Source organism: Silurus aristotelis (assembly GCF_946808225.1).
Source record: "Silurus aristotelis genome assembly, chromosome: 6".
In the NCBI taxonomy this organism is placed as follows: domain Eukaryota; kingdom Metazoa; phylum Chordata; class Actinopteri; order Siluriformes; family Siluridae; genus Silurus; species Silurus aristotelis.
In genome coordinates this window covers 24,198,859-24,211,673 of record NC_139579.1, presented here as the reverse complement: position 1 = coordinate 24,211,673, position 12,815 = coordinate 24,198,859, and the positions used below count along the sequence as shown (strand labels likewise).

Below are 12,815 nucleotides of genomic sequence, written 5' to 3'. Positions count from 1 at the left end.
TTAAACCATGCATAATTTTTTTTTTTTTTTTTTCTAATTCAAAATGTAGTTCTGAACAGTCAGAGAAAGCATTTTCTTAAACTATATTGTTGGACCTAAAAATATCCCTTGGATTTGGATTAAGACTGTCTGTGGGTCTAATGCTACACTGTAGTGCCTGATCTGTCTCCAGCACAAACTGAAGGAAATTGCTGTCATATTTCAACCACATTACAAACATGCCACATGCCAGCCATGATGACCAACCACGAGTAATGACTTCATTGAAAAGATAAATATATATTGCTTGACTGAGGTCAGAAATGCGAAGTATGTGCCATTTTCAGACCCTTAAATGTTCATTTTATTGGCACACTGACCAAAGATCTAAAGATGTGCACAAGCCATTGACAAGGGTTTTAATTTCTTTTTTGTAGGTACAGACTTTATATAAAACAAGATATGTCAGTGAAACTATGGTGTTTTTCCAGACCAAAGAATTTGCTCACAAAGAAATTATCTTAAAAAATACTAATCAAGATAGGAGTCTTGAGAATATACTCAAACTGCCTAGTCTGCACTATTTGTAGCTAAATCAAGGGTGGTGCTGGTGGTGGTGGGAGGGGGGGGGGGGGGTGTTATACTGCTCTGCATCAGTGTTTGCTTGTGCATGTGTGTCTAAATATGTTTATTATGGCCATCGTGTCTTTCAGGAAGAGGTCATGGGCAAGAGTTTAAATCTGATAACATTACTAACAGATTGCGCATTACTGCAGAAGTAATCACCGCTACGTGGCAAGTAGTTCCCCACTGCACAGCTCATAATATTATGGCCTGACATACTCTTCATACACCCAACATGATGGAAATACTCATGTCTTATCTCACCTTATCTGAATTAATAAATCATTTGTCATGTGGTTTTTTTTTTGCATTGGTCTTTTTTTTTTTTTTTTTTTTTTTATTATTTTTTTTTTTTTACAGACAGTTGTAAGCAACGGAAAAATCAGTATTGCACAAGTTTAATGTTTTGGAACATCAGCGAAACCAATTCGTTACTGTTGTCAGTAATGTTATAACAGCTTTAAACAGCTTTACCCTAATTGACTTTTCAAGAAAAAAATAAATCTAAGTTTTACTTCAGTGCTAACACTGGATGCTCCATCTAAAATATCTACCCGAAGAACTAATAAAGTTGAATAGTGTGTCTGCGTTACAAGTTCCAGGTTTTAGATGTTACCATAGAAATAATGGCAGAAATAATGGCAACCTTAAAACAGACGTAATGCCCAAGGTAGTTTGGAAAAACATGGCATAAATGGCACTTCTCAAAATTCCCAATGCAAATACCCATCAAAATACCCATCAGCAGATACCTACAGCAAAACACCTAAAAAGTGCAACTGGCTTATCAATCTATGCAGTCACATTAACATTTGTTCATGGTTTCTGATGTGCACTTGGGGTTTTATGCACTATATATTTTTCTTTGTTTTCATACATAAGTCAGCCCCACTCTCTGAATACACCAAACACTATAACGTGCAAGTTTGATTTACATTTAAGTTCATTCTAAACCCAAAATAAAACAGAGCATAAATTTGTCTGTGTGTTTGTCCAGCCCATAAAACTAGGCTGAAAAGTAATGTGCCCGAATGAACTTTCCATGATAAACAAAGCAAACACCTTCTAATGTAACAGTATACATTAGAGTGAATGAGGAAGGGAAGGCTAAAAAAGTGCCGTCTGTGTGGTCTGGTGACACTGCAATGAGGAGAAAGGAAGGGAGGGAATTAGGAGGGAACTCAGCCAGTGGGCTTTCTACTGAAAAAAAAAAAAGCTTCAGGGCAGAAATGATAGAAGAAAATAAAACACACACACACACACACATACACACACATACACACACACACACACACACACACACACACACACACACACACACACACACACACACACACACACACACACACACACAAGTGCTCTTACTCCCTCACTTGGTGCCAATTTGCCACATTCTTCTATTTATAAGCATCAATTACTCAGAAAAAAACCCTGCCTGCCTGTTAAATATCAACACAAAGCACCTCTGCTGTAGAGCATCTGATAATGAGACCTCACACAAAGCTTTGAATCTTCCACCAGCATCCATGCTGTACCCTTCAGTACCCTCTCTGCTACTTGGCTCATATATATATGTATGTAGGTAGGTAGGTAGGTAGGTAGGTAGGTATATATATATATATATATATATATATATATATATATATATATATATATATATATATATATATATATATATATATATATATATTCGTACGTATGTACATACATATATATATATATATATATATATATATATATATATATATATATATATATATATATACACACATATACATATATATATATATATATATATATATATATATATATATATATATATATATTATATATATAATTTATTGTTATTATTATAATTATAGCATATATCAAGTATTAAAATATACAACATACAGGTATGCTCAATGATCAGGCATAATAATAAAACTACCTGACCTGTCGAGCATTACCAGCATTAACTTCTTCAGCAGGTTGATCTACAGGAGCTCGTCCGTTTGATCGGACCACACAGTTTGACAATGACCCTGTCACCGGTTTACCACTGTTCCTTCCTTGGACCACTTTTGATAGACACTGACCACTACAGGCCAAGAACCCTCACAAGAGCTGCAGTTTTGGAGATGTTCTGACCCAGTCGTCTAGCCATCACAATTTGGCCCTCTTCAAACTCGCTCAAAACCTTACGCTTGCCCATTTTTCCTGCTTCTAACACATCAACTCTGAGGACAAAATGTTCACTTGCTGCCAAATAAATCCCACCCACTAACAGGTGCCATGATATATATATATATATATATATATATATATATATATATATATATATAAATATGCCATGCTTTTACCTATTTGGAATTACATTTATTGTTATTATATTCCATTAATATTATTGCATCTATAAACAGTCATCCCTTCTCTTGTTTCTCCAAATTAACAAGTTAGGTTACTGAGCAACCTGAGGGTGCAGAGTCTTGTCCTAAAAACATGTTGGCAGTTATAAGACGTTAAAATGTCCTTTTGCACAAATTTACTTCAATGTCGAAAAGTAGAAATCCCTGTGAATGAGCTGTTACTATAGAAAAGAGAAGTCCCCAGGCACTTACATGCTGTGTAAGGAGACTAATGTGGCTGGAGGTGGTGTATTGGCGAGCTGCTTGTTTCTCTACTAATTTCTTCAGGGCAGCCACTATAGCCTGCTGATTTGACTGGGCCTGGGCTGAGAGCGAATCTGGCTCCTTCAACACTGCAGCAGAAGCAGGTCTGGACTTACTGGCCTTATTACTCACTGAAAAACAAGCATAGGTTTAAAAGCCTTTTCGTTGTGAAATTACTATATGGGGCCTTCTGAGGGGAAAAAAAAAACATTTTTGTGTAGCCCAGTGATCATTACCTTGCAGTGCAGAAGAAGGCCACAATACTTTCCGACTGTACATGTTTGTGGTATGGGCACTGGAAGATGAAACACCACTAGCAATCAGTTGTACAGCCTGTGATGTCGGGGTTTGTTGTAGCACATCAGGAGTTGATGTCGGTGAACATGAATCTGAAGAAGCCCACATTACCCCCGTAGGCCGCACAGAATGTGTGGATGAAGATGATAAAGTACTTTGTAGTTTGCTTTGGGATTCAGCATGCAGGTGTGGGGGAGGATGGATATAAGGAGGAGGTTGAGTCTGGGGCTGAGCTTCAGGTTGAGATCGTGGAAAGAGCTGCTGAAGGCGAATATGCTCACAGTCTAGGGCTGCACGATAAGATGAAATGTGCTGGGAACCCTGGGCCCTGACTTGCCATTTATAACTTTTTGCACTTTCAGGCTGCTCATTGATATCTTTCGCGTTTTTTGACGCTTCATCAATATTTCCAACAACAGCCACGTTGGATTTTTTACTCCAAAGTTCTCCATCGTGTAAGCCTCTTGTTCTGCTTTCATTTGCTCGAATCTCTAGGGCTGTTAAGGCCTCAGGCTGACCCTCTGTCACTGCAATTCCATTTTGAATTTTGTTGTTTTTGTGTTCACCGTTATTTAATGTTCTATATTTGTCACTGTTTTGGATTGTGTTACTATGGCTGTTTATGTTCACAGTTATACTGCTTTTGTTGTATCCTGGTCTGGAAACACTCTCTTTGATTTCTTCGATTTTTGGTGAGTCGGCCTTGGCAGTCAGCAACAATCCTGAAGCACTAACGTCTTCTCTGGCGTTTAACACAGCTGGATTGAGAGAAAAATAATAAATAAGCCCCAGTATAGATTAGTGATAACACTGTGATTATTCTAGCATACACTTTTAAAAACCTCAAACCAGGCATTGCGTACTTATATACTTTACACATGACATCCTTCACTTCCTTTATGCTTCTAAATGAAACTAAGAAATATGCCATCTGTTAAACACCGTATTTTTCGGACTATAAGCCGCTACTTTTTTCCCACATTTTGAACCCTGCGGTTTAAACAACGAAGCGGCTTATTTATGAATTTTTCCTGGGTTTTTCCCAGTTTCACAAACTTCAAGCAAAAAAACTGAGCCCCATAACATTAGACCAATGAAATTCCTGAACGTAAACCAAAAAAACGCACCTCACCTGTGTTCTGAGCTGCACGGCATCGGGAGAATAAACCGTTTTTTTTTTAAACGCACGACGATGCCAAAAGATAAACTCCCGAGAGAAATAGTCATGAAAGAAAGGAAGAAGACAGTGAACAATGACGTTCTTGGTAGGCTACTGTTTAAATACAAGCCGTTGTAGCGCGTTGAGTCTGGGTGAAGGGAGAGCTCACTAACTCCAGTTGCAACAGAAATCATATAAGCACAGACAGGTTTCCAAAACTCATGCTTTTTTATTTTTCTTGGCAACAGCGTTACGGGTTAATCAAAGAAACTTAGCATCAGAAAATAATAAGGACATATTCCTCGGTCTTGCACACATGCAGTAATAGCTAAAAAAATAAAGCGGCAGGCTATTCCCAAAATGCCGCTCTGCTCTTAAAGGAGCCAACATATTTCAACCGTTACACCGTGAAACAGACACTGTCTTTCATTAAGCCTGTGTAAAGTTCATTAGTTTCAATGTAGACAGCTTATAGACAGGTGCGGCTTATTTATGTTTAAAATAAAAATCTTTGTCAAATTCAGTGGGTGCAGCTTATATATGCGCTTTATAGTCCGGAAATTACGGTAGATTAACCCCAGCCTAACTTGAAAAAAAGAATATACTGTATTTGCTAGTAATTATTTTGCGTTTTGACATAAACATTACTACTTTAATCTAATGTTGCAGTGTGCATCTGAAAATCAGTGTGCTTCACAATGTTACTTTCAAGAGTTTAAAAACAGGTTCAAAACAGATTAAAGAAACTCCAGTTGTCTTTATACTCCATCGGATATATTAAAAATTTTATTTGTTTTTACAGACATTCACATTAATTAATCACAATTAGAAATGCTCACTTCTCTTGCTGTGACGTTTTGCCGGCTCTTCAGAGCTGTTACTGCATTTTGTTTTGCAGTCTCTTTTGGAACTCCCTAAAAACACACTGGGGGACTTGTTTTTGTGCGTGTAGAAAGTCAGGACATCTTCTAGATCACTTTCACTTTGAGCAGGTGAGATAAAACAAATCCAGGAATAAACCAATCTCAATCCTACTTATGTAACTAAAGTGTCACATGACCACACATGACCAATATATCATACAGAAAGAGAGAAACTGAGGACACCAACCTTGCTTCTAAAATAAACTCCTGAAACACATTGGAATTGATGCATCGATCTTCATCTTCAGTCTTCTCCAAACATTTGACCATTTGTTCTGTCTCCTGGGTTACAGATATGACTTCAGTCAAGCCATTATTCCACCACACACACACAAAAAAAAAAAACCTCTTCAATCACATGTGCAACATCAAACCTGGTTATAGCAGTGGATGAACTCCCCAAGCTGATGAGCCAGTATGTGTCGGCGGTCAGGCTGAGGAAGCTCAGGGCTGGGTAACACCACCTGGATGTCCTGCTGCAGGTTACTGGCAGCTCGCATCAGAAAACGCATTATAAGCTCCTACAGGACACAGGATGAGCAAATATTTAACATTTTAGCACTTTTAAACGGCTCATATAGTAGTTTTATTGTATTAATTAGAAATGAAGGAGCAATATTAAGGTACACTAAAATACCAAAGGGTTGGTCATAAAAACTTGAAACTTGAAAAATGGGCACGCATAAGAATTGAGTGAGTTTGACAAGGGCTAAATTGTGATGGCTAGACAAATGGGTCAGAGTAACTCCAAAACTGCAATTTTTGTGGGATGTTCCTGGTCTGCAGTGGTCAGTGTCTATCAAAAGTGGTCCAAGGAAGGAACAGTGGTGAACCGGCGACAAGGTCATGGGCGGCCGAGACTGCACTGTGTGGTCCGATCCAACAGACGAGCTCCTGTAGCTTAAATTGCTGAAGAAGTTAATGGTGTTCATGCTCGAAAGTTCAGGACTGTTTTGGCAGCAAAAGGGGGACTAACAATATTAACAAACAATATTCGTTAGGTGGTCATAATGTTATGCCTGATCAGTGGGCATAAAGTTATGCATGGTCTGTGTATATTGACATTAGGTAGGGCCTTCTTTTGCTTTCCGAACAGCCTCAGTTCTTTGTGGCATGGTTTTAACATGATAATTTGTGTAGATTTTCTACGTTCACTTTAATGCTGAGAATCTCTTAGGAGGATTCAGATCTGGTGACTAAGGGGGCCACTGAGGAACACTGAACTCTTTGTTCATTTTCATTAAACCTGTTAGAGACAACGTTTTATTTTCTTTCACGTGGTGCATTATCCGGCTGGAATTAGAGGACGAGTAGATTGTCACCATGTTGGAACGCACATTATCAGCAACACGACTGAATAGTCTGTCGCATTCACACATTGATAGATTGGTAATAATGGACCTGAATTGTGCCAAGAAAACCTTTCCCACACTATTGCACCACTGTTACCAGCCTGGACTGCTGATACAAAGCACGTTGGGTCCATCTGTGTTTCTTAGCAGAAAATGCGAGATTCGTCAAACCAGGCCATTTTTCCAGTCGACGTTTAAAATGAACAGAATTAAAACATTTTTTAAATGGTGGATGTGAACCCTAACCCTGAACACTGAAGCTTCTGGTCCACATCTATGTGACTGTATGTATTGCAATGTTGCCACATGACAGGCTAATTAGATAACTTTATGAATGAGTAAGTGTATCAGTGTTCATAATCTAGTGCTCTACAGTTTCTCTTGGGGAAAATGTCATATATATATATATATATATATATATATATATATATATATATATATATATATATATATATATATATATATATATATATATAATTTTCTGACCAATCAAAATTAAGAACTGGGATATGGCACAAATAGATTAAAAATAAAAAAAAAACGTATAATTAAAAAAATACCATCTGGTCATTGTCCTTTTGTGCCCAGACATCGTTACTGTGGGCTCTGTTCTCTACAAGCAGCCTCATCTGAACCCGGTGGAGGTAGGAGGAGAAAGCCATGCGTGCCTGAACTTTACTGCATAAGAGAACGTGATGGTGGAGAAGAAGACAGAACGAACAAATGGGCAAAATGGTTAAGATCACAAAACACAAATGTGTGGTTAAGGTCAAATAGGAATATGTACATAGGTTTAGCAACAAAAAAGTACAATTAAAATTATAATTATTTTTTTTTTAACCCGGGTGGTGCAACAAAATCCTACACACCAAGTATGTATTTTTTGCTGTTATTTGTTGGTCTGGCACAGTAAAATGTGTCGGTGCCACAACATATTTGTAAAGGCAATATTTTAAGATAAAGAATTTCTTAAGCTATGTTATTGCGGCTGATAAATTGTTTTGATGTCCTGAAAGAACCTAAGGTGAGCGATGGGACTACAATGTTTAGAAAAAATATTTTGGAAAAAGCTGTCAAACACAAACAATGATATACTGTAGTCTAATTGCCCAGGTCTCTCTTCAGTCCTGGCAAACACTGAGGAATTTCTACAAACTCAGACTTGCCATTATAATTCCCTGCTCAAATTACAAATTGTGATGGGCTTTTATAAGCCAAGCGGAGAGTGGTGTCTTTGTTACACTTTTGACAGAAGTATGTAATATTCATTAATGTCACTGTATAAAAAGAGCAGCTTTAAATATTTTTGTAGGGCTCTTGCTTAACGTGAGAAAGAAGTGAACGTGTTTTAAGCTTTTCCAAGTTCCTGCTAAATGTTAAACAAAGGAAAGACAGTCTGACTCCACCAATCAGACAGCCAATTGGAGCCATAAAGGTCAAGGTTGACCGGCTTGATTTACTGGCTGAGGATGGATCCACTTCCTGTGTGTAGAAGGTAGACAATGAGGAGTCATGCAAAAGAAGACACACTGCATGAACAAGACACCACAGTGCAGACATGGAAAAAAAAACCCCAGGCCAAAAGATTTCCTTTTAACCACTGAGTTGTGTTTCACTGTAGACTTGTCATTTTTGCTGTTAGTAATTGATGCCATCAATAAAAGGTCCTCACAAGGACTTTAAGCCATGCTAATGTAGTAGTGTGTGAATGTTTAGAATTTATATTGTGCTACTTTTACTGGTCAACAGAAAGAGATTATACTTGTTTGTGCAGCCAAGCAAGCATTCTAGTAATATGAGAAATTTGAGAAAACAACAAAATATGCTCCACAATTATCCAAAAAATATATAGATATAAAAAGGAAAGGGTCTGGTCTCACTGGAGCACACTGGAACCTTGAAGTTCAACCGCACAGTGTTCTAGTGATATAGTGATTATCGCAATATAATATGAATTACTACTGTCAAGTAAATTAGAGAAGGTCCACACTAAAGTAAACAAACCTTCTGTCATCTTTGTGACCAGAGTTTCACAACAAGAATCATTCAGTAATGAGTTTATTGGCATGAACTACCTTGGGAGCTCTGCACAATACGTTTACGCTTCGTAGCAAATATATACAAGATTTAGTTAAAGTTCGCTAATTGGATTTGTTCAAGAGGCGTTCCCATAGTGCTGAAATTCAGTATAACAGCACTGGTACATTTCTCTGTTCGTACAGTATCACTGTGCTTGTTTCTGTTTGCTATATTTAATTCCAAATCTAGCAATAGTTCTTCACGTTGACCTTTAATACCATGTGGTATCAAAGTTATGAGACTAGTTTTCTAACACTTCAACAGAGGGCAGCACACGTTACACGCACAGTCACAGGGAGCGCCGGCCTTCATAAGTCAGTGTGCCATGGTCCTGTGTACCTCGGGAGCTGTGAAACTGGTGCTAATCTGACTACGTGCATTACCACATCTGCTATTCTGGCCACATGTGCACCCTGTCACAGAGCTCTCCTCACACTCTTTGGAGTTTCTTGCCAAAAACAACATGGCCTCACTTCTGCACCCACCCTCCCTAATCAGCAGATTTGGGTCCTGCGGGTTTCGCCCTCTTCCCGAAGACGAAGGTCAACAGATCTAAGGTCGTTTTTATCCAGAGCGAACAGCAGAAGGTGCTTGACACACTTTCAGGACTTATCGCAGACATGGCAGGAACACTGAAAGTGCTGTATTGGTGTGCAAGGGGACTATTTTGAAGGTGATAGTGTGTAAACATAGATAAAGTAATTTCTTGTAAACAGAGCTAGTCTCATAACTTTTTGATGCCACCTTTATATAGAGTGTCAGTCAGCCTGTGTTTTGTGATTGCTCTAATCAACTGTGACTACTTTAAAAACACATTTCTTTATTGATGGCAAAGAAAAATGTATATTTGCTTCTATTGTAACAGTTACTCACTGTTTTTAATTCCTTGTTTATATAACTGATGTATAAAATCAACAGCAGTTGTGCTATTGCACTCAATATCAGAATAGCTGTCGATTCCTATGGTCTAGTGTTGAGTATAACTTCACTCTTGTTTTTACTGAACCATACTACTTAGGTATGATTGTTCATTGTTCATAAAAGTTAAATCAGCTCTAATGTTCTGTATAGTAGATCTTCACTCACTGAAAGCCTTCCTCTTTTCAAACATTTAGAGTAAGGCCATAGTATTACAGTATGCGGGAAAAATATATCACATACATTAACACCTATATGAGCACTCAATGTTCACACTGACCTGAGATCCCACCCCTGCTGGAGAATATGGAGCAGATCCACTTTGGGTTTGCTGACTCTAGCTGGAAAGTGTTCTTTAGTTCGGTGCCTCTCCAACAGGGTGGGCTGAGGGTCTGTGTGTGCCAGAAACATTGTGTGCTCCTGCTTTCCCTGTGGTCCTTGCTCCTCGCCTTCATCGGCTTCCTCATGTTCACTGCTGTGGACTAATGATGTTAATGGCCTTCGACCTGAAGACGGGCAGGGAAAATATATAAATGCTTCAGCGTAGGTAAAGTTATATAACAGAGAGCCATTTCCATGTCATGTTCATTTTGAATTTTACCAGTTTTCCGTCTCCGAAGGGTGGCGCCACTAGTCGTATGCCTTTTTCTGTGCCTTCGTGCCTCAAGAGACAGCAATTTGCTCTCATACTGGACTACGTGACAGATTTTATAGACGTTTTCCTCTGAAGGCACGTTACCCTCCAATCTATTCCTATTCAAGGAAAAACTCAACATGGAGGATTCAATTGCACAATAAATCTATAGTGTATTTTATACAGACTATTAGACATTCACACCGCTTTAACAAGAAAAATGCATGAACACAAATTTTATCACACGAACTATTTGTGAGGGAGTAAGTGTGTTATAAGATTTAAGCAAGTAACTTCAAATTTTTTTACTTGAATTGCGTGGCCACAGAGGATTTTGCTGCCCTGAAAAATAAACATTTTATTTAAATATAATAAACATGATTGTCATGATGTATCATTTATTATTTTGTAATTAACATTTTTATGGCCAAATGTTTGTGGACACCTGACACTCTGACAACCAGATACCTTTTTGTGGACCTTTCCCACAACTAGAAAGCACACTCGCACCATTATAATGTCCTTTCACTGGAAAACACTAGTTTTGAAACATGTTCTAGCATGACAATGTGTGAAGAAAATCAAGCTTTGTGGAATGTCGACTGAACCCCAGACCTCCTCACACAACATCAGCGCCCGATCTCACTACTGACATTGTTAATGAACATCAAGCGAATCTCTACAACCGTGCTTCCACATCTTGTGGAAAGCCTGAAGAAAAATGGCAAATTTGAGGTTAAATATGGAATAGAATGTTAAAAAAATCATATGAATGCAGTAGTCTGGTGTCTACAAACTTTTGGCCGCACAGAATACATTTTCTTCAGATTTTTTCCCCCTCATTTATTTTAGATGCGAGAACAAATGTCAGACTGTCAAATAAAAACTATAATACCAGTGTACAGACAGTATATCGTTAAACGTTATGCCCCACCTATTCATCCGTAGACAAAACATCAACAAAATTTCAAAACTTTCCTCAAAAATGTCCCCGACCACTGTGGAAAAGCTCACCTTTTATGGAAAAGTTTATTAGCCAACATGGAGTTCATGGATGTCTTGTATTCCAGGTAACCGCTAATACATGAAAAGACACAGACAGGCAGAATAAAAAGCTTTCACCCCCCACAAAAAAAACTGTAAAATTCTAAATGTAACATGACTAAAAACATTTAATAAGATGTTAGAAGAAGATCGACTCAATAAAACCTGTAGAACATTATTGAATAGGATGCTTGCATGTTTTGGACTGCTGAATTCACAAATTAATGGCGATCTCAATAGTATTTACTTGTGTTTAAAAAAAAAATCAAAAATGTTCAATGCATCATCTTGCCAAGAGACTCTGGCTACTCTAACCTGTAAAGCTCCCAAGTTTGTGGTGTGGGGAAAATACGGATAAATCCACCTCTCCTCTCGTGCTCCTCCTGTGTCCTCCTCAGTACTTTTAACTGGCCAAAACAAGTACAGAACAAAACTTTTAAAATAAATAGCAGAAGGGTACATGGCCTGATCTGTAATCTTCTAAAAAGCTTTAAAGTGTGTGCGAATATTGATCTAATCAACAAATGCAAAGGGAGTATCGCATTAAGTCAAATCAAATTGAGCCATTTATTTTACGCCACTGCAGAATTACCTCCTCTGCAGTCAAGCCCAGTGTGTCCACATGCCTGCCTCCCTGTTTCTCTTTCAGATCCTCAGGATTATTGGCAGAATGAGGTCTCTGAAAGTGGATAAAGAATAAACGAGTACTTTACTCACTCCACAAACAAAAAAACCCTTAATTAACATTTTTAGTTTCATAAATTAACAGCAAATGTAGAAAAAGGGTTCAAATCTCCCGCAGGACAGATATAATACACAGACAGGTCTTCCATGTTTCATATTACAATATATTCTCTTTATATTATATTTTACTTCTGGGTAATGGAGCCTGACATATAAAATGTACTTTACTTAAACAAAATTGTTTCTGTTTTAACATCATCACCACAGAAGTAATGTTTTAGGAGATTCATGGTAGGTTTTAGTTGTGAATATTTATGTACACAAAACAGAAAAACCTACATGCAATCGCTTTTTCGTTTGGTTAAATAAATGTTACGTTTTATCTCCTCTGGCATTCTTGCCTGGCATTTCTCTGTAGCCTCCCACGCTAATGGCATGAGTTGCCACGAAAGATTGACGGCTTTGCTGGGC

General features: G+C 38.0%; 1 protein-coding gene across 2 annotated transcripts in view; it reads right to left on the bottom strand.

Annotated features, from left to right (window-relative positions):
* Window positions 1–12,815, bottom strand: part of ttll5 (tubulin tyrosine ligase-like family, member 5) — a 79,903-nt gene that overhangs the window by 34,862 nt on the left and 32,226 nt on the right. For both annotated transcript variants that reach the window (XM_083543906.1, XM_083543907.1), the window contains exons 17-28: window positions 12,253–12,339; window positions 11,976–12,067; window positions 11,631–11,693; window positions 10,926–10,958; window positions 10,584–10,735; window positions 10,263–10,488; window positions 7,546–7,663; window positions 6,008–6,154; window positions 5,821–5,915; window positions 5,550–5,692; window positions 3,491–4,309; window positions 3,204–3,385 (exon numbers count right to left, since the gene is read on the bottom strand). In XM_083543906.1, the coding sequence (XP_083400032.1) occupies window positions 3,204–3,385; window positions 3,491–4,309; window positions 5,550–5,692; window positions 5,821–5,915; window positions 6,008–6,154; window positions 7,546–7,663; window positions 10,263–10,488; window positions 10,584–10,735; window positions 10,926–10,958; window positions 11,631–11,693; window positions 11,976–12,067; window positions 12,253–12,339 (2,157 nt within the window). The remainder of the gene's footprint in view (window positions 1–3,203; window positions 3,386–3,490; window positions 4,310–5,549; window positions 5,693–5,820; window positions 5,916–6,007; window positions 6,155–7,545; window positions 7,664–10,262; window positions 10,489–10,583; window positions 10,736–10,925; window positions 10,959–11,630; window positions 11,694–11,975; window positions 12,068–12,252; window positions 12,340–12,815) is intronic.